The sequence below is a fragment of the Gambusia affinis genome, linkage group LG16 (genome assembly GCF_019740435.1).
Source record: "Gambusia affinis linkage group LG16, SWU_Gaff_1.0, whole genome shotgun sequence".
In the NCBI taxonomy this organism is placed as follows: domain Eukaryota; kingdom Metazoa; phylum Chordata; class Actinopteri; order Cyprinodontiformes; family Poeciliidae; genus Gambusia; species Gambusia affinis.
The window spans coordinates 16,805,849-16,828,429 of NC_057883.1; the positions used below are offsets into that span (position 1 = coordinate 16,805,849).

At 37.9% G+C, this 22,581-nt stretch overlaps 2 protein-coding genes across 3 annotated transcripts in view; one reads left to right on the top strand and one right to left on the bottom strand.

The window, feature by feature from the left end:
- The window catches only part of LOC122845863 (formin-1-like), a 52,510-nt gene extending 36,585 nt beyond the window's left edge, over nucleotides 1-15,925 (bottom strand). The window contains exons 1-4 of one of the 2 annotated variants that reach the window (XM_044142375.1): nucleotides 14,307-15,925; nucleotides 7,108-7,274; nucleotides 2,152-2,269; nucleotides 746-807 (exon numbers count right to left, since the gene is read on the bottom strand). In XM_044142375.1, the coding sequence (XP_043998310.1) occupies nucleotides 746-807; nucleotides 2,152-2,269; nucleotides 7,108-7,274; nucleotides 14,307-15,876 (1,917 nt within the window). In that variant the 5' untranslated portion in view covers nucleotides 15,877-15,925. Of the gene's footprint in view, nucleotides 1-745; nucleotides 808-2,151; nucleotides 2,270-2,371; nucleotides 4,603-7,107; nucleotides 7,275-14,306 lie in introns of those variants that run through there. The other variant, XM_044142374.1, reaches the window with a different exon arrangement.
- LOC122845862 (ryanodine receptor 3-like) overlaps nucleotides 9,105-22,581 on the top strand; it is a 118,063-nt gene continuing 104,586 nt past the window's right edge. The window contains exons 1-4 of the mRNA XM_044142373.1: nucleotides 9,105-9,123; nucleotides 10,590-10,735; nucleotides 20,606-20,706; nucleotides 20,847-21,129. Coding sequence (XP_043998308.1) covers nucleotides 21,082-21,129 — 48 coding nt within the window. The 5' untranslated portion in view covers nucleotides 9,105-9,123; nucleotides 10,590-10,735; nucleotides 20,606-20,706; nucleotides 20,847-21,081. The remainder of the gene's footprint in view (nucleotides 9,124-10,589; nucleotides 10,736-20,605; nucleotides 20,707-20,846; nucleotides 21,130-22,581) is intronic.

The following is a 22,581-nucleotide window of genomic DNA, read 5'->3' on the forward strand; positions in this document are numbered from 1 at the left end:
AAAGCAGATTTTACTTGGAATTCAGAATGCTGGAGTGGGGAGGCAAAAGTGGTTTCGGGCCAGTGAGAAGTTTCTGCAGTCAGTGGATTTGGAGTGGCATGTCATCTGCCAGTGATTACCTAATGTGTGTTTTCTGTTTTTAAGGTTTTATTGGATCTAGTGGCCTTTATTTCAGTGGTCAGGCAGGAAAGTGAATAATGAGAGAGGGGGGGAAACATGTGGCAAAGGTCATCAGACCAGTACTCAAACCTGTGACAGCTGCCTTGAGGACGAAGGCTCCATACATAGGTTGTGATTTACCCTTGTGCCACCACAGCACCCCCCACTGTGTGTTTTCAAGTCCACAGTCAATGCAGCCATCTATCGGAAAATACTGCAGCATTTCCTGCTTATTTCTGCTGACAACCTTCATGGACTTTGCATCTTCTCACACTTCCAAGTCTAACAGTACTAGGTTAAATGTCCATGGTACTACTGTACTTGATTGGTGAGCAATTGGTGAGGACCTAAATACAATCAACAGCAGACGAGTAGAAGACTGCTGTCAAAGCGACTTGGTCTTCCCAACACCTTAACACCGTGACACTGATGCGGTAAGTGATGTAAAGAAACACAACTAAGTATTGACGTACATAGACATTTCTGTTGTAATTCATACTCATCAAAATAAACAGAAATACCTGACACTATATCACTGTGCATAGTGTATCTTTATGAATCTTTATCAGTAACTATGTCAACTTACATGCATCCTCTCCAGATCCTCCTTGCACTCTCTTTTCAGCTGCAAGAGAGCAGCCTGGTGCTCTAAAATCAGACAAGGACAAAAAAAAATCTAATAAAACACACAAGCACACTCTGGTGGCCACATCTATGCAAAGGGAGAATGTTTCTTTGATGTTTCTAATCATGACTACTAACAATAATTTTCCCTTTTGGTTTTATTTCGGTAGTTGTGTTTACAAATTGTATGGTAATGTCTTAAGTCACCACACCACAGGGATAGCATTCAATTAAGGCAAAAGAGACAACAGATTGGTATATTACTGTCAGCATAGAGATTTAAACAATTCAACCAACCAGCTGTAAAGTACCCTTTACAGCAGGTTGTATTCATTTTGCTTCATGAATACATGAAGCAAAATGTTTATGATGTCTCAGAAAGCTGAGAACTCAGATTTTCTGAGTTATCAGCTGGAAATTAAAAGAAGGACTTTCCGACATTCCCAGAAGTCACAGTTAGACCGTGGAAAGTTTAGATTCCAATACTGCTGCAGAATAGCTTTTTATGAACATCTTCCTGTATCCAATATATACATGCAATCTAAAAATCCCGATTTGTAACTTACAAAGAAGTTCATCCTCTTCACGTATATATCTTCTATGAAGCAGTGTATGACAATGGGTCAATGATCATTTCTATATATTAGTATTTATCTGCACGATACCGTGGTGTGTTAAAGCTGCAGTTAGGAGGTAAATAATTGATAATTTATTAATAAATAACCAAGCTCAAGTGCTATTTTTTATCTACATGGACCAGTCTCTATTTAAAACTTTCTTATATACAATCTGGAAAACAGACTACAACTACACTACATCACATTAGTTCTATTCTTCTGAAATATCAGGACCACAGAGAACACCAAGCAGCAATTGGGCCTCTGTGGTCTGTTTCAAATCAACCAATGCTCATAGTCTAAAAGCAAACTTTTTACTGTGTAATTGAATCTGCCGTGTGTGCTTTTAACCTATTTGGCAAAGAAACTGATTCCACCACCAGTCAAATGGGCTCCATTGTTGTATCCAGTAGCAACAACCACAGAAATGACACTGTTGAAGCAAAAACACCTCAGTGTGATCTTTAATGGATTTGTAATGATATTTTGAGCCTCCAAATGATTCTTTATAAGCTTTCTATGACTTGCCTCTTAAAGTGTTTTGCTCTTGGAACCAACCAGGTCTAATTACCCAGGCATGAAACTGCTTCAAAAGCTTTAATTGTAGCTCTACTGGATGTTATTCCTAAAACCAATCAGTATGAGGTGTGTCCATGTTAGAGCTTAAATGTCATGGTCCACTGTCAGCATTCTTAATCTTAACAGCAAACAAAAGCAGTGTTGCCTAACTTTACAAGCCTTAAGGTCTTACCTGCCTCTGTGTACTTCAGCCCAACCTTCTCCTCCTCATCTTTAGGTTTGGGCGGAGGCCACACAGCTTGCAGACGACCTGGAGTCCGGTCCTCGCCGTCTGTGGGAGAGACCTCTGTCTGTATAGAAATAAATACAAGCAGGCCCTGATAAAGCTATTCTGAAGACCAAGGCAAAAAAACAATTGATAAAAAGTAAAGTCAAATACAGTGAGGACATACGGTAGTCTCTGTAGAAATTGTAATGTCTTTTCCAGGACTTTTGGAGGTTCTCTCAAAAATCAACCGCAGATTTTCCTTATCATTTTTTAATTTTCTTTTCACTGCACCAAGATCGATATCTTCAACTTTTTCTTTTTTGACAGTTTTATGACCAAAGACGTTTTTGAAAGTTTCATAAGCCAGGTCTGAGGTTTTCTTTTTCTCTGATGGCGACTTTAAAGTTTCTACTCCGGTTCTGTTGTTTGCCTCCCCAGCAACCTCATCTTCTTCTCCAGTTTCCAAATGTTTTTTGCCCTCCAAATTCCCATCCTTTCCATCAGTAGACTTTTTACTCTCATCATGACTGTCTAATTTGAGTCGCTGAGAAAGCTGTCCCAATGTGGTGCTTTTCGAAATTGCCAGTGATTTGGGCTCAGTAGGCTTTTTCACACCAGAGGACATCTTCTGTTCAGGGAAAAGCTTGGCTTTGTTTACAGTCTTCTTGAGGCTGAGCAAGGCCAGATCAGCATCCTTCTCCCTTTGCTTGATCTCTGACACCACCTCCCGGTCATCCCCCACTGCTCCTTTCTTTAGTACCCGCAAACCACTGAACAGAGCTGGCATCTGGAAGGATGGTGGTGAGGACAGTGCTGTATCCTTGGTTGGAGTGGCAGCAGATGAAACTGGTGAGGCAGTGCTTGATTGCGGAGTCTTGGAATCCAGTGTCTGATGTGAAGAAGAGCTGACAGATGGCTGGCTTTTACCAGTAGAGTCTGATGGTATTTTAGGCTCTGAAAGAGTCAGGCCAAAAGTCTCTTGTTGCTCCTCTGGATTGGATGATGACTGGATTACCTTTTCAGGAATCTGATTAGGTTGGGGCTCCTCAGCTTCTTTTATATTTTCTGTAAGTTTTTTTGGAGAGACCCCATCCTTTTCATGAGCGGAAACTTCTAATATTTTATTGCCAGAAATTACAGGAACAGGCTGAGAACAATCTATGCTGTCATACTCTTCATCAACTGATGCTTCTGCTGAATGCAATATAGGACTATTCTCAATAGATTTTCCAATAACGGACACTGGAGTATGGCTATTCTTAGTACTACCTTCGTCTTCCTGCTTGGACACTGATGATACCTTCACTGGGCTAGATTTACCTCTGCGACCAAACTTGCTGGAATATAAAATGGCCTCTATGGTTGATCTTTCTCTAAAACCGTGTGTTCTAGAAACAGGTATTTGTTGCTCATCTTCCTTCCCCTGTCCCTTCACAACATTTTTGCCTTCAGATAAAGGAGCTTTCTCAGAAAAACCTATATCACTTTTTGGCCTCTCATCATCCTCATTTTCTGTGTCACTATGTGTTTCCACCCTTGTGACTTGAACAAGTTCAGACTCATTTGAGTCTTTTTGGGGTCCTTTCTCTTGTTCACAAGTAGTTTTTATGGATGATTTAGCGTCTTGAAGTGCTCCTTCACTATTAGCTCGACAATCTTCTACTACCGGAGCTCCACTATCTGGCAGCTCCTTGAAAGATGTCAAAACAGGCATAGGAGAATCCAAAGAAGCAGTATGATCCCGTATAAATAAATTGTTGAAAACATTCAAAATGGAACTAGTGGGCTGCTTCCCTTCTTCAGCCAAGCTACTATGTTTACTCTCCATTTGTACTTTCTATAAGTTGTAGTCCCAGTGTCTCTTAAAAAGATTTATCCTTCCACCTGTATTTATTCAAGCTGCCACACTTTCACTTCTAATGGTTTCAGGAAACAAACGGCCTTTGTATGGATAAACCTCTGACATTTCTCTAATCTTATAATGGAAGAAGGTTTAATGACACATTTACAGGTCAGTATAGCTGTTTGCCGTAATATCACATGAAGACATTTCCTTGCTGTACGTTGTCAGCAGTACAGTTAACTTTCCTCCGGCAGCAGATTCCCATGACACATCCAGTGAAGTCAAGCTGTTCAACGGCTGGAAACCTTTCTCGCTGTAATATGCCCGGTATGGTTGGAGAACAGAGTCCACCTGTCTTGAAACAGAAGCATTCCCCACTCTTAGGAAGCGATATATTCCATAAAGTTGCAAGATGTACTTCCTTGTGTGCCAGTGCGGAGTCCCGGTACTTCTATTTTGAGGCTGTCTCAGTTTACAGTCAAAGTTTTTGTGCCGCTGTGTGAGAAAAATTCTCACGTTGGGAACAAAAAGGAATTTTACTGGTCTATCCAGTCTGGGAACACCTCTTTTTAAACCCCTCCCTTCCTGGGAGGGATTCTGCATACTCATGCACAACAGGTGTCTTGTTACCTCTACTTCCTTGAGGCAAACAGAGCAGGCGCAGAAGCACGTATCACCCTGTGGTCAGGTAGAGGGGTGTAGATTTCTGTAAAGTAGCACTACACTTTAAAGTGGGGAGCTTGTACAACATTTGGCTTAAGATGAGGTGATTAGGCAGCAGCCTGTTGTCCACAACAAGCTCAAGCTAATATGCTAAAATGTGATTACAAGCCTCAAGTGCTGAACACAGATGAAAAAATAGACAAGCTTTCTCACCTACCTTCACGTTTAGAGTGAACCTGCTCTCCATACTGACAACATTCAGAAGATGAATACAGTTTAACTGTGATGAAATTGCTTTTAAGAATCTTTAAAAAACTGATAAGCTAGCACTATCTGCGATAAGCATGCTAACTGAAATATACTTAAGTTTAAAAAAAAAAGTAAAAAAATTTGAATGTAGTGATGTTTTTAAATAATTTCCTTAGCTTATGCTTCTTTTAAATCACTACTTTCATTATGACAGGATTGTTTAATTGAAGGTGTCACAAGGTGCTAAAAGTTTTAAATGTCACAAGGTGCTAAAAGCTTTGGTTGCCTTTAGCAACCAAAGCTTACTCTTCCTCAAAGCAACTGCCTGACTTAGCACATTCTAAGTGAGCTACATAATGGAACTCCATGCTTTAAGTTAAGCTTTGGGAAGGTTTTTATGTTTTTAAAAAATGAGACAAAAATTTACATATTACCAATGAACAATGATATCCCAGCAAAAACAGCTTTATAGTGAAAAACCCCACAAATACTCCTGATTGTTTAAACACTAAGTTCCCCTGGAGGATATGTTAGAATCAGAAACTTTAATCTTACACAAATATAGCATGAGTAAAGGGAAAAAGAAGTTTTCAAATTATATAATTAATTAGGAGGGAAAAAAGCTACTAGGCATTTAGTGGAAAAAGTAAATGCCCCCTAAACCGGTGGTGCCACCCGACTGCCACCAACTGTTTGTGGTTGCTAGCGACCCTAACCTTCACACCACTGTGAAGTAATACATATTCTTTTTCTGCAAGATTGTCTTATTTATGACATACTGGTTGGTTTTGGAGGCCTGAAGAGGATGATTGGTCATTTTAAAGCCCAATCAAGTAACTACGTTATCTTCAGCTGTTTTAAAAACGCTGTATATATTGAAACATGACTAAAGAAATTTGACTTTGCAATTTAACATTTTGAAATTGGGCCTCTCTGTCTTTAAGAAACTTCAGTTCTTTCCAGCACTGCGCCTTTAGCACCAAGATTAAAGGGGCAGTATTATGTAAAAATTTACTTTTTTGAGTTTTACATCATGTTATAATGCGATTCCCTCATTAAAAAATAGCTTCACTTTTGTGTTTTCAGACCACAGAGTATTTGGTATATCTGTAGTCCTTCAGATTTTTTTCAGGTTTCTTGGTGACCTCCTGAATAATCACAATAATAAACTGAATAATTTAGAAAGGCATTTTATGTCCACTCAAGTTATGTTTAGATCCATCTCTAATTGGACAAATAGTTTTCAGTAGCTCTTACAAGATAAACAAACTGATATGAGAGTCAAGAGGTCAAAAGTAATACTATTAATTTAAAAGCTTCAGACAGGTGTTGTCATCTCCTCCCTCCCCTTGAGCATCCTTCTGTTGAAATACATGAGGGTATTTTATGCACAGTTTTAGTACAAATAAATCGCAGAGCCTGTTCCACAGCTGAATATCCGAGATGTCTGACTTTCTTGACTGTGCACTAATCATGCACATCATGCACTGTGCACTGGTATGTCAAGCAGTTGTGTTCGCAGTCAGGGCAGTTCAGGTGTCTCAGGGAAAACAATACATAGCCTTTCTAACAACACAAAAAATGTGCCCACATCCACACCCAGATATTCTACTTCATCTGCTGCACGAATGAGAGTCGTCAGTCAGACAGCGTGATGGAATCTGGACAGAATAGATAAATAGGTGGGGAAACATTTTTATGAGCCTCTTTAGACAACTGTGTTATGTACACGTAAATCCCAAAATAGTGGGAATCACCTGATTGTTATTTGTAGTACATCAGAGTAGAGTGGAGGTTTCTGGCCCAATTTAACTTTTGTAAAGTCCAACAAGTAAATTTACAACATTACATGAGGAATATAATGAATACTCAAACCAACAAGGATAACATTAATATATAAGACAAACATAACAAATAAGGCCTCTAAAAAACTGAAGTTAGGGGATAGTTTTTGTTGCCCTAAATGTGAGGTTTGGCTAAAATAATCCCTTCCAGGTTTTGGAATTGGATCTGGGTCCCAAGATTAAAATTTATGACCCTCTAATCCATTTGCAACAACTCATAATCAGTCCCCCAAATGCCTGAATGGAGACTAATCCCCATGAGTCTCACGAGGTGGAAGAACAGTCATGGGATTTTTACTACTCATGTTTGAGAACGTTTACCGTGCATTCCAGCTTGGGGTAGTAGGGTGTGTCCCCGATGAGGTCATCCTCTGGCGGTGTGATACGAAGGAATTCGAGGTGGTTGGGGCGAGGCACGCAGGTGAGAACCTCCTGAAGGTCATCGCCATCCAGCATCCAAATATCATCCTGTCGCAGGAGGGAATCTTCTACATAAATAAACAAAGTGTCAGGATATTAACGATAAAAAAGGTTGAATATAAATACACAAGTAAACCAACTCAAGCTGTTTTATGCTCCCACCCCTGGGCCACCAAAATGCAACTGCACAGACAGAAATAAAGCATGTATCTGAATCTCAAAGCATTAAAAAGCACCAGAAATAAAAACTCTTTAGCATCAACTCTAGGCCACCATGCTATCTTTATTTGCACTTAGCAGGTCTTGTTCCCACAATCAAAAAGATTGTTTACACAAATCCAAGAAAATACAACTGTAGAGCAGCCAATTCTAAACTTTGCTGCTGCATTTAAGTCAATTAAATATCTAGTGCAACACAAATGAGAGGAAAGAATTTAAATTCAATGTTCACACATTTGCAGCATGCTTAGTCCTAATTAGCTAGACTTAGAATAAGAAAGACTGCCCCCTCCTGACTATGTTACGTGCACTACAATTCTGAAGAGAAAAAGCTCTGCTTTTACATTTTGAGAAGGAACTTAACCTCTGCCTGTTGAAGTATGGTGCAGGAGATGTAGAAGCCTACACAACCCTTAAAACACCTGCCTTTTCTTTTTATATCCACATTCTACAGAGTGAAATGTTTTAAAAGTATGAGCAAACATTGTCAAACAGAAAAGACGCAAAAAAGGAGAAAATGGCATGCTGAGAATCCATAAGAATCTCAGTGACCTAAGTTTCCTGCAGATGAAAGACAACACCTTCCCAGCTCCCAGTTCAATAAAATGCAAATACATACTCAATACCTAATGAGAGCAGTATCCCCGAAGAGATAGGCAGTAATATGTGATTCAGAGAAAAATAAAAGCCTTGAGGTTTCACTGCAGTACTCTAACATGCTCAACCAGAGACAGCTGTGATGGGTTACAGCTACAGTATGTGGAGCTTTGACTGGTGGGGGAAAAACAGCAGGATTAGATTAATAACTTTTCATTATCATAATGCTATGCAGCCCAGTCCTGCAGTACAAACTGCTGACTGTGGCTTGGGATGGTTCCAGATGCAGTGTTAAGCCCAATATGGGCCAAGTGGAGACATTACGGATCACAAACGGCTCTCTCCACATTTTCTAGCTCTTGTAGTGGACTTATGGTCATGGCTTCATCTACCTGCTGCATACGCCAACAAAATTTCATTTATGCTCTTGCTGTATTCTGTAATATGTGTCTGTCTTTCAGCTCATGGCCAGCAAAACAATATCCTTATTAAATACTTGGGAAATCCACACTGACACCACCTGGTCAAGTAGACAGACAATAGTCATACCCCTCCACACTTTAACACACTGTGCATTAAAATAAGACAATACAGATATGCATTAACTGTAAAAACATATGACAAAATATACATTTGTGTGAGGTAATGCAGTCAAATGTCAAAACAGGCAAACAAAAAACAGCATCATCTCCCAGGTTCAGGTTCTTCTGGTAAATTTTGTTGCATTTTCTAGGTTCTGACATCCTTCTTGAGCAGCTGAAATCTTACTGGTTTTATACCAAATTGGCAACATACCTGCAGTTCATTAGATCATACCATAATTGAACAAGTCAAAACAAACAAAAAGATCTAAGCAGAGGTCAGGAATAAGATAGTTAATCTAATTTACAAACTCATCTACATAACCTAAATGGTCTGCAAAATAAAACATGTAATACAGGGCAACTCAAAAGGTTAATTTAAAGAAAAAATGCTATACAGAAAAGAAAACCCTCTATTTGGTAGAACCCAGTGATCCAACCAGTGACATACAGCCATTTAAGCAGAAAATGCTGGGCTGGCACCTGCTCAGGTTGTAACATCTGAAATGGACAAACAATGGTGAGTAAAAAAAAAAGGAAAAAATAAATAATTTATCATAAATGTGCCTTGAAACAAAAACATTCATAATCATCCAATGGTCCAGAAGTGTTAGCTTTAACTAAAACTTATACATAGAATGAATAATTTCCGACCATCATCCACCAAAACAGAATTAATAATTTCTGATTCACCAAAAACGGTCTTTCTTTTGGAAACCTTTTTGTTTGCACTGAAATCTTGGATTTAAAGTTAATATGATACAATATTCCTCTGTTGTCAGAACAATCCGGACATTTGTCCTGCATCACAGCACTATTGTTTACAGATATAAACAAGCAGAATAAAAAAAGAACACACTGTAAGATGAGCAGATAATGGCGCTGTTTTGTGAGCATCACATAAAACTGTTTTATTTTACAGCACTTATGTTTTTAATATTTTTTATAAGATATTTGTTTATGTCCAAAGATTGTATAAAAGTCATAATAGATGTCCAAATGAGCCCCCTGTATGTTTAGCCCAATAATAGGATTGAGTTTTTGGAATTTTGGTGGTGTCACGGGCAGTGACTTTGGGATAATATTTTGACAGCTACATTATTATGGTGTAGTTTAATCTTAAAGAGAGAAACATGAGCAGATTATGTGGAGATGCAAAACCTTCACCTGGTTTACCAAAATAAAATATTATGATGAAGCAGTTACAACTTGCACATATGTGCATATATGCACATATGTACAAAAGGCAGCCAGGCTTAGTGCTAATCGCCCCAATCTACAACTGATATGAAAGTAAAGTAGCAAACAATAATTACATACACTCATAGAATGAGTGGAACAAAGATAAAAGGCATTTTTCTGAGAAGATAAGAGGATATCTGTATGAGCCAGATTATTATTTTTCAGATATGAAAAAACTAGCTCAAAAACTAGACTAAATAATGTTCTTCTTAGAAAATCATTTGAGAATAACATCAGCCACAAAAAACCTTCACTAGCTGCACTTTATAGTGGACACATTGCTACTGCATAAAAGACCCACAAAAGCTATTAATTATCCTGATTTTTTTTTTATATTGATAAAGAAAAGTTAAGTGCAGGTTAGAAAAGACAGAAATGACAAACATATGTGCAATTTAAAGAAAAGAAAAGCACACATTTGCCCAGATTCTCATTAATGACTCATATAAGCATCCAAATAACCTTCATGTATCTTGTATTTTACTCTACAAAATGTATAAATCTCACCACTCAAAAGCAGAGAACTGGGCCAAGTGGCACTGAGTACATTTGGCAGCTTCTACCCACTTCCAGCACTTTAAGCTGGAACGGAGAATCGTTGACTTATATATAAATCATGAACAATGGCAGGACCTATAAAGTGTTGTGCCTCTACAACATTTTTCTGTATTTTCATAGGCTTGCTGGCTATTCACCACTTGAGTGTTGAATGATTAATTGAATTGATTGCCTGTCATGGTTAAGGTTCAAGGAACGGCGGCTGCAGGTGAACACTCAAGGATCTGCATCACCCTGCCCGAAAGCGTAAGCAAAAAGCAGCCCAAAATGAAGCTGACTTGAGTTGTCGTCAAGATTCAGCTTTCAAGTCTGATTAGACACACAGCCTGAAGGTAAAAGGGAGCTTTATTTTGTTTCACTTCACTGCCATGACTTAGGAAATAGAGAATTTGGCAACCCTCCCAAACTGAGACAAAAACTGCATGACACTGAAAAGAGCTGGTTGCGAAGAAAAAGAAAACAAACTATGGAACGCCACATAACTGAAATTTTCCAGCGAGAAAGTTATTCATTGAGGAAAGAAGGTTAAATGTTATAAGAAAAAGGACCTTTGTGCCTTTTTTCCTGTTTGCAACTAAATACAAAAGACACTCTTATGCTGTGTTTTGGTCTAATGCACTGCAAAATTGTAATTGAGCAGGTCTTTGTCTTCAGTGTTGGTAGAACTCATGGGAACATTGCAGATAATCTCATTAAGGCATTGGCTGCCATATGTCAGATGATAATAATAAACAGACTTGAGGAAGAGAAATGTTGAGAAATTATGCAAGTAATGTTGCATTCAATAGACACTGTTAAAATCTGAAAAATAATGATTTAAGTATGTTTTTTCAACTTCAAAACTCTGCACATACTTACATACCTTAAAAGCTATGTACTTTTCTTTTCCATATCAAATCTCAATTTAGCCATAGTGATGCTACTTTTGGCATTCTTTCTGTTGAGATCGGTCAATTATTATATGTAAATCGGGTGTGACTACCTCTTTTCTGATTAACCAGATTGTTTTGATAAATCTCACAAGTCTGATTACTGCCTGGCCTTAGGCAACTGGTAGTCCGATAGACTATGTTCAACTGGGGACCAAAATTGCAATATTTGTAACATTTTCAGTTGCTGCGGTTTGCTTTTACACCGCAGAGTGTCAAATGATCAAGCTCTTCAAAAAATCTGTTCCTCCCTCACCTGTGGTGGTGCTTAGCCAAGAACTACTGAAAGAAACAACAAAAGGAGCTTTGAAGAAGACACTGAGAAAAAAAGTATCTTCTTTACTAAATGTAAGCAAAACTAGAGTGGCATCAAATTATAGTTGCTTTTCATTTGTGATTTCTTTTTGTCTTTGGCAAAAGACCACGACACATTTCTCTCGCTAGTTACAACAATTTCTTATACTTTTCTTATGTATTCTGTTAGTTAGGACAGAATATTTAAGATATATTATCTGACAAGAGTATTAAATGTGAAATTATAATTAGCATTATGTATGATTTTATGCTATGTGTTGTTCTATTGTTAAAGAAAGAGAAACAATTGCATATGCATTTGAACTAGTGTAAAATTAGTGTGACATTTCTGAGTCTTCTGGACGCATAATAGAAAGGTGTCCATCTTTTACCATACAGGCTGAGGTGTACAACCATTAACACATGAAATAAAATAAATAATTACCTTTTTTAAAATTCACTATTACTGCCTGCATAATTGCACGCATTAAGAAGCAGAGCTTCATTAGGGAAGCTCAGATTAAAGGGCTTGGAAGATAATTAATTCAACCTTTATACACCATAAAGGTCCAGGCTCAACACAGATCCACTTACCCTCTTTGCCTGATCTCTGATGTTCATTTATATGTGTTAACATCTGAAGTGTAATCAATAATGAAGCATCACCAGGGGAGTTTACGAAGCGGCTAATATCCAGTCAGAAAGAGAACTTGTGTAAAATTAAAAGTTAAAGTTTTAACTGTTAGACTGCAGTGGATGTAGAATGAGAACAGTTTAGTGTAAGAAACAGCTTTGGTTCACAACTACCATTTACTTCAGCTGTTTTAAAATTCAGCATGGTTGGCTGTGCTAACTTATCGAGTAACCAAATGATTAGGTTACAAAATTAGATGCACTGTGTTTCAAAGTAGAACAAAACTGTAAAGTGAAAGGAATAAGAAAAATGGTTTTCAAATATTTAGCAAATAAAAATATTGTAGACTACACTTATATTCAACTCTCTTTAGTCTGACATCCCAAAACTAAATTCAGTGCAACCAACTGTCTTTAAAAGTCTATATAATCAATCTATAGTTTGTTTCAAAACTTCAGCAAGACAATCAACCAAAACAAACACCCAAAACAAGATTAAATGCTTAAATGGAAAAAACTTTAAAGCTGCAAAGATGCAGTATAAATGTATCTTCTGCTGTTTTGTGTGAATCTGCATGTTTCCATTTTTCTATCATGTTGCTGCTGGTACCATTTTCCTCCACTGAGGGATAATAAAGGATAAAGAAAAAATTAAATACTATTGTGTTCTATCTAGAGAAGATTTCTGCCTTTTCAAAAAGAACCTTACTTAACTAACAGCTAGAAAGTACAGCAATCGACAAATTGGCTAAAATATCAACAGGTGCATTTAAAAACCAACTAGACCAAGAAGGAATATTTTGAGGCTTTCTTATACGGTGTGTAAATCTTCAAATCCTGAACCATGCATGCAAGGTTAATTATTGTTTTCCTTCTAGACTGGCCATTAAGTTTGAAAGTCCTGACCTTGTGATGGGCCAATGACTTCCTTCTTGATCGTTCTTATATGAAGTCTAAATAACTAGTATGAGGTTTAACCTTTAAGCACTTTTTTAAAAAGATCACAGTAATTACTCTTAGAGATAATAGTTAAAACCATAAAGTATGGGCACCCCAAAGGTGTACCATTTTGTGTTCTATTGGTGTGTGATTAAAGTGAATGTAAATCCACATGTGAACATCACAGACTGATGTAAAAGGTACACAAATGTCAAAGAGCTCCAAAGACAAAAAAGGAAAAACATTTCCCAGAAAATGATAAAAAGTCAGACATCTCTGAACAGGCTTACAACGTCACTGTGGCTTTTGAAAGATTACATACAGAGAGTACATTGTGACCGCTCCAATCCATTTATTATACAATTGTCAGATTTACATGCACCAAGATAGATTACAAAAGCATGAAAATAAGAAAAGCTCTAATCCTTTTTTATGCAGCCTCTTCCAAAGCTTGATTGGTTTAAGTTTTAGCCCCCTTTGTTTTCAGTTACATAAATAGAATATGAGTGGGGAGGAGGGAAAGCACATACTCAGAACATCACTTTGGGAATGCTTGAGTTAAGTCTGTGCTCACGTGAACTCAGGTCAGGTCAAACTTGGTGTCAACACAGTCTTTGATCCAGGACACTCCTACTAATCTCTGCTCTCCATGTAGCGCTGAGGAAGTTATAATGGATCATCAACAAAAATGTTCTCAGGACCTGCTGCCCTGTTCTGGCTCTGCTGGAGAGTTTCTAATTTATGGTCACATGTATAACCCAAAACCAGAGCAGTAAAAAACACCAACAAAGACATCCTGCATAACAGCTCTCATATTTTCCACAAACCAAACTATTAGAGAACAGCTCGAGTGACAAAGTGAAGTTTTCTTTGAAAAAAATTAATAAAATGAATGTCAGACACAAAGACAAATCCAAACAATTGACTCTTTCAAGCCATGACTCTTAGTTCTTTGAATTCTAGCGACAGAACCGTGAGATGAAGGGCTCATCTGACAAACACTTCATGCTGCACAGATGATAAAAGCACTAATATCTATATCCCCATCTGAGCAGGGTGTCTGTACATGAAATGGTTTGTTCACTGTGTGATTTCTTAAAGAACTCACCTGTTGTTGTGGAGTTGCTGGAGGAGTTTCGCTTGGAGTTGCTTGGCCGCCTGTTGAGGTCCAGGTCCAGACGGGTGACAGTCCGCTTGTTGCCATTCCTATCGATCACTTCAGTAAAGCTTTTGGGTTCATCTGTGTTGCTGGAGCTGTCTCGATAGGAGTCTTCATCCTTGTCTGAAAGTAGGACGATGCGGTGGTTGAGCTGTGGACTCAGCTGCTTGGAAGATAAGGGGGACAGCACAGGAGACATGCTTTGGAGGTTGTTGGAGGCCGGGAAAGATGTGTTGAAGACTCCAGCGAGAGAAGGTGAAGAGGGGCTCTTTGATTTGGATCTGACTGGCGCTAAGGGCTCTGCAGTGTGGGAAAGGGGCAGTCGTAGCCCCTCAGGAAGTTTGTTACCATTTTGTTTACTGACTTTAAGCAGGTAGTCTCCATTTTTCGTTCCCCACTCTCCAATATCCTGTTTACTCCCACTGGTCCCTGGATGTTGCAAAGCTCCGTTAGCATTTGCGTGGCTGACATGGTGAACTTTACCTTCCACGTCCTGTAATTTTGCAACTACCCTGATGCTTGTGTTTCTTTGGTTCATATCACTGTACAGCTGATGCTGACCAGATTTGTTGACAGTTAATCCATTTGCAGCTAACATCTCAACTGCAGAAGCAAACCTTTTAATGGGACGAAGGTTGCCCCCACTCTGCCGTCTGTTCAGGCCCTCTATCAGGCTACAAGAGGATGATGCATAGCCAAGTTCACCGTCACATTCTGAGAAGTCGTTACAGAAATCCATGACAGGGTCAAAGTTCTGGTTGTCCTCCATGAAGTCCCAGTTTTCTTGAGTAGTCCGAAAAGGTTCCTCCACTGTAACGATGAGTTTACTGACTTCTCTAACATCAGAGCTACTTAGGGTACTGTCAGGCACATAGTCAGAAGCTTTTTCCTTTGGGATTTGCTCTGCTTGTAAAACTGCAGATGTGGATACTTTGGAGTCTGTTGGAAGCTCCACATGTGATTGCCCTTTTGTAGCTTTCTTTTTCATCTTAGTGTGTTGTAAATCCTCTGGCTTGTCAAGCTTCTTGCCTCCCAGCCTCTTCCCCTTTTTGCTCTTAGTTGCACCCTTCTTACTCTCAGACATCGGGCAGTTGCTGTCGTTAAGAACCCGGCCTCCAAGGTGAACTTCCTGATCTCCGTCACACTCCTGGAATTTCATATCCTGGTTGCCCATCTTGACTTTGCTAGCACACTCCCGGCACAGGGATAACAGATCCACCAGCAACTGGTGGTGCTCAGCCGCCAGCCAGCAGAGCTCTGCGACTGCTTCTTTTGTTGCCTGCTGGGAGTTGAAAAGTTTTCCTGAGGAGTCAGAAGACTGGCCTCTTTGTTTGGACACAGCCAGATTCTGCTTTCCCCAGTCATGGTCATTACCGCTGCTTGCTGAATGAGAGGTGCGGCTCTTGTATTTGAAGATGGGGGCCTGCCTCTTGGGAAAATAGAGACTGACGTTGCTTAGCTCATAGATGGGTTCATAGAGAAGCAAGATGGTGTGTGTGCCCTCCATGATGGGTGCCATACTAGTTATTTTAGTTGTGGGTAGGCACTGAATGCAGAGAAAAATCTCAGGCTATTCATCATCCTGGTCTGATATTGTCCTAGAAAAAGTAGCACACAAAAACAAATCAGAAAGACACATAAATTAAGAGACAGCACAGTGCATTTTTACCAAAAATGCCTCTAAGACAAGACATTACCTCACCAGAGGTAAGGTAAGCATGCCAAACTAATACAAAAAGCCCTTGATTTTTTTAAATTTTTTTAAATTTATATAATCTGTCAAAAATCTACTTGATCTAATATAGTTTGAAAACTAAAATATGTCCTTATACTCAGTCCTCTTATTTGCATATTTCTTGGGTTTTCAAAATTAATAGGAAACAAATGCACAATTTTTAAGACTGTTTAGGAACCTTTTAATTCGCTTTACCATCCTGCAGGCAATAAATAAATAAATAAATAAATACACAAATGAACTATTGAAGACCATCGTTAAGTCGTCTCACAAGCTGGGCCTTCCACACTTTCCTATGAAACTAATACTCAACACACCCCAACACAGCCATTTTTCACCGCACTATTTTTGAACGGTCTTCTGCATCAGAAATGCAATCATTTCTGATATCTGTATCTTAGAACATTTGAAATACATGCTAGTAATACTTTTGTCCTGACTGTCAAGTTTCTATAAGCACATAAAACATTTCTGAACCGCAAATCATGAACATTTTACAAGCTGCAGCAGACAGAGTCACGCAAGGTGACGGGACATGCAAAGCTCCACGCTGAAATGGCTTCAAACATGTTTACAAGCACAACCTTACATTTATGTTGCAAATGTTACCCCCTTTCAAATGTTTATGACATAACATAATCCCGTGGGCAACTGTCACCTTGCAGCAAACACGAGTATTTGTCAGCATTAAAATGGCAGCATGCATGTTTACAATATCCTTCCACATTGGGTGGCTCTACAAAACACTGCAGCTGAAATTGACGAACATTACAGTAACTTTATTGTAATTTGACATGTATTGCACAGAAACTGCGAATCATCCTCTTATGACATGTTACTATGGTGCATTCTATTTTTGAAGCTTAAAATGAAGCACAATCATCTGCAACTACAAAAGGTAAAACTACCACCGTGTAAAACATAAACAGTTACTCACCCGGTTTGGTGGAATTGCAAAAAATATTTCCTCACATCTCCGTTCTGCGGCCAGCCAATGTTCACCGCTGCTTCTCTAGACCTGCGTGCTGTGATCAACAGAAGCTTTGACCAATAGCAAAGCGTCCCGCTGGCTCCTCGCTCTCTGGTTGGTTGGATGTCGTTTAAGGGGTCAACCCACAGTTTGAGTCGGTGCAGCTGCAGCTTGCAGGTAGCCTACGACATGTGACGGGAGCCATTCGGTTCCAGTTGAACAAAAACAGAAAGATCGGCTGCACTTAGCTGTTGCAGTTATCACATAAATGTCAGCGCTTTCATACGCCGAAATCACAATCGTCCAGATCAACTGAAATAATAAATCTACATTTTATTCAACTGCTGATGTGTCACCATGTGTTGTGAAACAGAGACATCTAGTGGCGAGTTTGTTCATCAATCACTAGAATGACTGAATCAGGCATGGTGTATATTTAATATGACCAGGAAATTTTAAATTAATAAACCGTAGGCGTGATTGAATGAATAGATAAATAAATTAAGCCAACGTAAAGAAATATAATCTCTCATATTTTACATTTTAGAGGAAAGCTTTACAGGTTTTATTTTGAACTGGTCAAACCTCTTTTTGGTTGGGCTGACTTACAAAAACTTAATTGTGCCAATAAATAATTTGTAAAAAAAAAAAAAAAACTAAATAAATCCAAAATAAACATTTCACAGGAAATCAAGTGCTGTTTTATTATATATCTTATTGATTTTGGACTAAGTACAATTTTAAGAAATCCTTTTGTGTGTTTTTTTCCCTTTTGTCTTCTTTTTAGGTCTTTGTGATTCAAAATCAAAGATTTTTCAAATGAGGAACATTTATTTATTGTACACCTTAGCATAAACTCACATAAAACTTTAATTTTGAACCATAGAGAGGAGATGAAAACCAACATTTGTGAAGCACTGACTGAGACTGAATCTCATTTCCTGGTGTTCCACCTACTTGCACTCTAAAGGATATATTATTAAACTGACAGAAAAAAAAGGATTTGTCTCTGATGTTTATCTTTAAATCCATCATGCTGTGTGCAAAGCTCATCATTTATCATTTGCCAACAGAGGTACATTGTGTGGATTTTAAAAACTCAATATGACTTTATTTATTTAGCCTTTTTCAAACATAATTTAAATTTAAGGTGCTGAACAAAGGTGCAAAAAGAAAAGACATTGCTATAAAATGTATTAAAATATGAGTCAGTTTTGAAGAAAAAGATTTGAGTACATTCAATTTTATGACAGACTAAACAGATCAAAATGAAAAAATTAAGATAAAATAGACTAAGAATGTTGAAAAGTGTAGGACACTAACAGTTAAATAAAACACACAATAAATCTGGGGGAAACAAGCTCAAGTAAGTCAAAGCTGAAGGATACTGTTTAGTATGAAATATTTTTTCTGGTACTCTAAATAATTTTTAACTGTTGTAGCCAGGAATGAAATAACCTTTTTTCTACTGAACTATGAATTTTACAGCAGGACAGAATAACAACGCTTATAATAAAGAAACAGAAAGTAAGCATAGGGATCATTTTTAGCTAATTTAATAATTTCTGATGCCTATATCTTAGAACATTTAATGTGCTATAAGTGGGTTTGAAATACATGCTAGTAATACTTTTGTCTTAATTTGACTCCTGCATAACAGTAATTTTGATGTTTAAAGTCACTTTTGGAAAGGAAATTATTTTTTAGCGTATTATAACAGTCTATTTCTACATAGTTAAATAACTTATTGATATGCCTCACATTCTGAAAGTAATGTGACTGATTGCTATGAGTTCCACTTTATGAACAAAATCACTGAAAGAAAGTAAGTTTCTCATATCTAATTTGCTCAGATGTGTTCACAATGAGTAAGCTATTAAATGTTATTACACTTAATGTTTATGCATTCTTGTCTTCAATTTCACTTTAGAAAGTAAGGTAACTTAATCAAATGTTATTTGTTGTGTCAACATTTGAAAATAAACCATGCATAATAATTGCTGGATGTAATGTTATGCATAATCACAAACCTGAAATAGTTCTCATTTTCCTTTGTAAGAAGCAAAACAGAGAAATAACTTTTGTATGGACCATTGCTACTCTGAACAATAAAGAAACTCCATGTATAAATTCTAACTTGAGCACTTTAACAAGCACTTCTATATAGTCATTTTTCACTTTGCACTTAAAAATGCTTTGTGATAACTTAAATCACCATACAGCATCCAGCATCATTTAATTTAATTTGTGCTATGAGTTTCACTTTATGAATGGAGTCACTAAAATAAATAATTATTTTTTATTACTATCTAATTTACTCAGGTGTATTCACATTGCATCATAAAATAAAATAAAATAAAATAAAAATAAAATAAAATAAAATAAAATAAAATAAAATAAAATAAAATAAAATAAAAAAAAAAAACATATTTGCTCCTAAAAGAAGGCGACCTACAGGAAGACCGGGTCCTAAGAAGTTCCTTACTTAGGCAGTAGAGGGCAGCATTGCATCATGGAAGTAGTTTTTTTGCACTGGAGCTTTGGAAAGAGTTGAGTTGTGTTGTGGGGGCAAGTTGGATCAGTTTGTTGTCTAAAAAAATAAGATAAATATTTCTTTGAATTCATTATCGATTAATTGAGTTTAATGTGACTTCATTTGTAATAGATCATTGTGATAGATTTTGAATCCAAAATAGAATGTTATTTTCTAATATGTGTTTTAGTTGTATTTTTAAAATGTTAAGAGTAAAAATGTTAAAAACGCTTATCAATCAATCAAATTTTATTTGTATAGCACATGTCAGCAGTAAGGCATTTCAAAGCGCTTTACATCATATCAGATACAAAAAACACAATGCAACATAAAATCAACAATCAAAACACAACATTAAGTCAGGTTCTGTCATTAAATTTGTAATTGATTACGTTTCAAATACAACTCTAAACAAGTGGGTTTTTAGTTGAGATTTAAAGGAAGTCAGTGTTTTAGCTGTTTTACAGTTTTCTGGAAGTTTGTTCCAAATTTGTGGTGCGTAGAAGCTGAATGCTGCTTCTCCTCATTTGGTTCTGGTTGCAGAGCAGACCAGAACCAGAAGACCTGAGAGGTCTGAAAGGTTGATATAACAACAACAGATCTTTAATGTATTGTGGCGCCAAACCATTCAGTGATTTGTAAACTAACAACAGTATTTTAAAGTCAATTCTTTGAGCTACAGGGAGCCAGTTTAGGGACTTTAAAACTGGTGATATGTGCTCTATCTTCCTGGTTTTAGTGAGAACGTGAGCAGCAGCATTCTTAAACAACATTCTCATTAGGCACAATTTCAGAGTGAATTAATAATAATAATAATAATAATAATAATAATAATAATAATAATAATAATAATAATAATAATAATAATAATAATAATAATAATAATAATAATAATAATAATAATAATAATAATAATAATAATGTGTTAGTAGAGGAAATAAGGCATTCTCTGCCCAGAGATGTGAAGACATTTCTGCAGATAGCATTTTAAGTCCTCCTCTCTCTCTCAGGCTTGCAGCGGAGTAACGGTTGTGCAGCAGGAGCCTGTGTGGGAGCAGCAAGGCGCTGACCATGGTGCTGATCTAGACTCTTAATGGAAATGGCACCTTCTGTGAGTTTCCTGCTGGAAATTCCACCTCAGCATGCTGCTTGGCAGATAGGGCGGGGGGAAAGCAGCTTCGCCTCCCCGTGCTAGACTCCATTCAGTCACTAATTGTTTAAATATTCGCGCTTTCACTGCCGTGTCGATAGGCATTGTCGGTGACGTCGAAGATAAAGAACCCCGGTGGCCGCTGTTTCTGCGTTGCACCGTCCCCACCGATGCTGACACGCACTCCTCCGCCGGGCGGCGAGCGGAGCGTAAGCACACGGGCTTGACTGACACATGCTGCGGTATTCTCCCCGCTGTATGGCCGTGGATTAGCTGTATGCTAATATCGACAAGGGGAGCGGAGCCAGCGGAGTCTGAACGGGCTCCTTTGCAGCCATGGCTGAAGGCGGAGAGGGAGAGGATGAGATCCAGTTCCTCAGAACTGTAAGTAGACACGTTCAGATTTCCTGCTGCTCATCCGGTGTCTGAAGAAATTTATGTTGTCCAGTCTTTCATGTATGGGACTGTGTGGTTATTTCAATTGATTATCTGTCATTGACATGCTGTTTTAATCAGGCAGCATTTGATAACCCTCTGCCTGTTCGCAGATCTTACAGGCGGTGTTTTCCTCTATTGTTTTGCGCATGGCTCGCTGTCAGCTATTGTCTTTTCCTGCAGTCTCTGTTTAAAGAAGTTATCAAGAGCAATATTTCTGATGTGGTAAACTTACCTTTTGCACCTCGCTTCATCCTTGTTCTCATGTATTCACAGCTTTTACTCAAACACATTTGGATTTCACTTGAAATAACAAAAGGATTTGAGATCTGCTTAGAAATACTTGAGGAAAGAAAAAGCGTAGTACTGAAGTCGGTTTTTAATGCATTGTGCTGCACTGGCTGGGTAAGCTGCCTGTAACAGTAACCCCAGGGGTTCTTGCAGCATGAGCTAAGAAGCACATTTTCTAATAAAAAATCTAGTCCTCATGGCTCATGCTGTTTTACTTGTTGGATTCGGAGTCAAAATAAATACATTTATAAAAAAATAAATAGAGTGGTGCTTAAAATAACAACAGTACAACCAACAGATTTAACAGACGTGCATGCGACTGATCTGTGTTGAATCTGTGAGCAGATAATGAAACGGTAGCAATGTGGGACTTAATTAGTGCAATGATTCTGTGAGAAAAACAGATGTTACACAGACACCTCTTATCTAAAGACACGTCAGAAAACATATATCCTTATTACTGTAGCTAAGTGTATGGTGGCACCGCTTGCAACACTGTTCCCTTGCAGTAAGAATCTGGGTTCAGATTCTGGCCTGGGGCTTAAAAGTTCTCTCTGTGGGAGTCTTCTCTATAGGCTGTCTGACTTACAGTCCAAAAAAACCTGAGTTTTAGGTTAATTGGTCTGTTTAAATTGCTCTTAGGTATGAGTGTGTGTGCGCAGATCAGATGGATTGCATTCAAATTCCTGAAGATGTCACGGAGAAGGAAATTCCATTTGAAATTGATGTTTCAACAAGACTGCAACCCCAATTACATCAATAAGTGAGTGGCATTTTGGTTCTAGGCCAAGAAGGTTTATGCTTTTGAGTGGCCAGCCCGATCTGCAGGCCTTTTTCTGTTAGAAAACTTGTGGGGTGACATCAAAAACAGTGTTTCCGAGGGAAAACCAAAAAAATGCAAATGAGATGTGCGATGCAGTCCAATTGTCATGGGCTAGAATACATGCTTATATGTGCCAGAAATTGATCAGGCAACACAGTTGAGGTTCGGGTTTCAGAAACATGGGTTTAAATCTAAATATCAGTTCAATAGGTAATAAGTGAAATAATTCAGAATTTTTAAAGACAGTTACAAATTTAATAAACTAAACAATTAAAACTTGTAAAGAA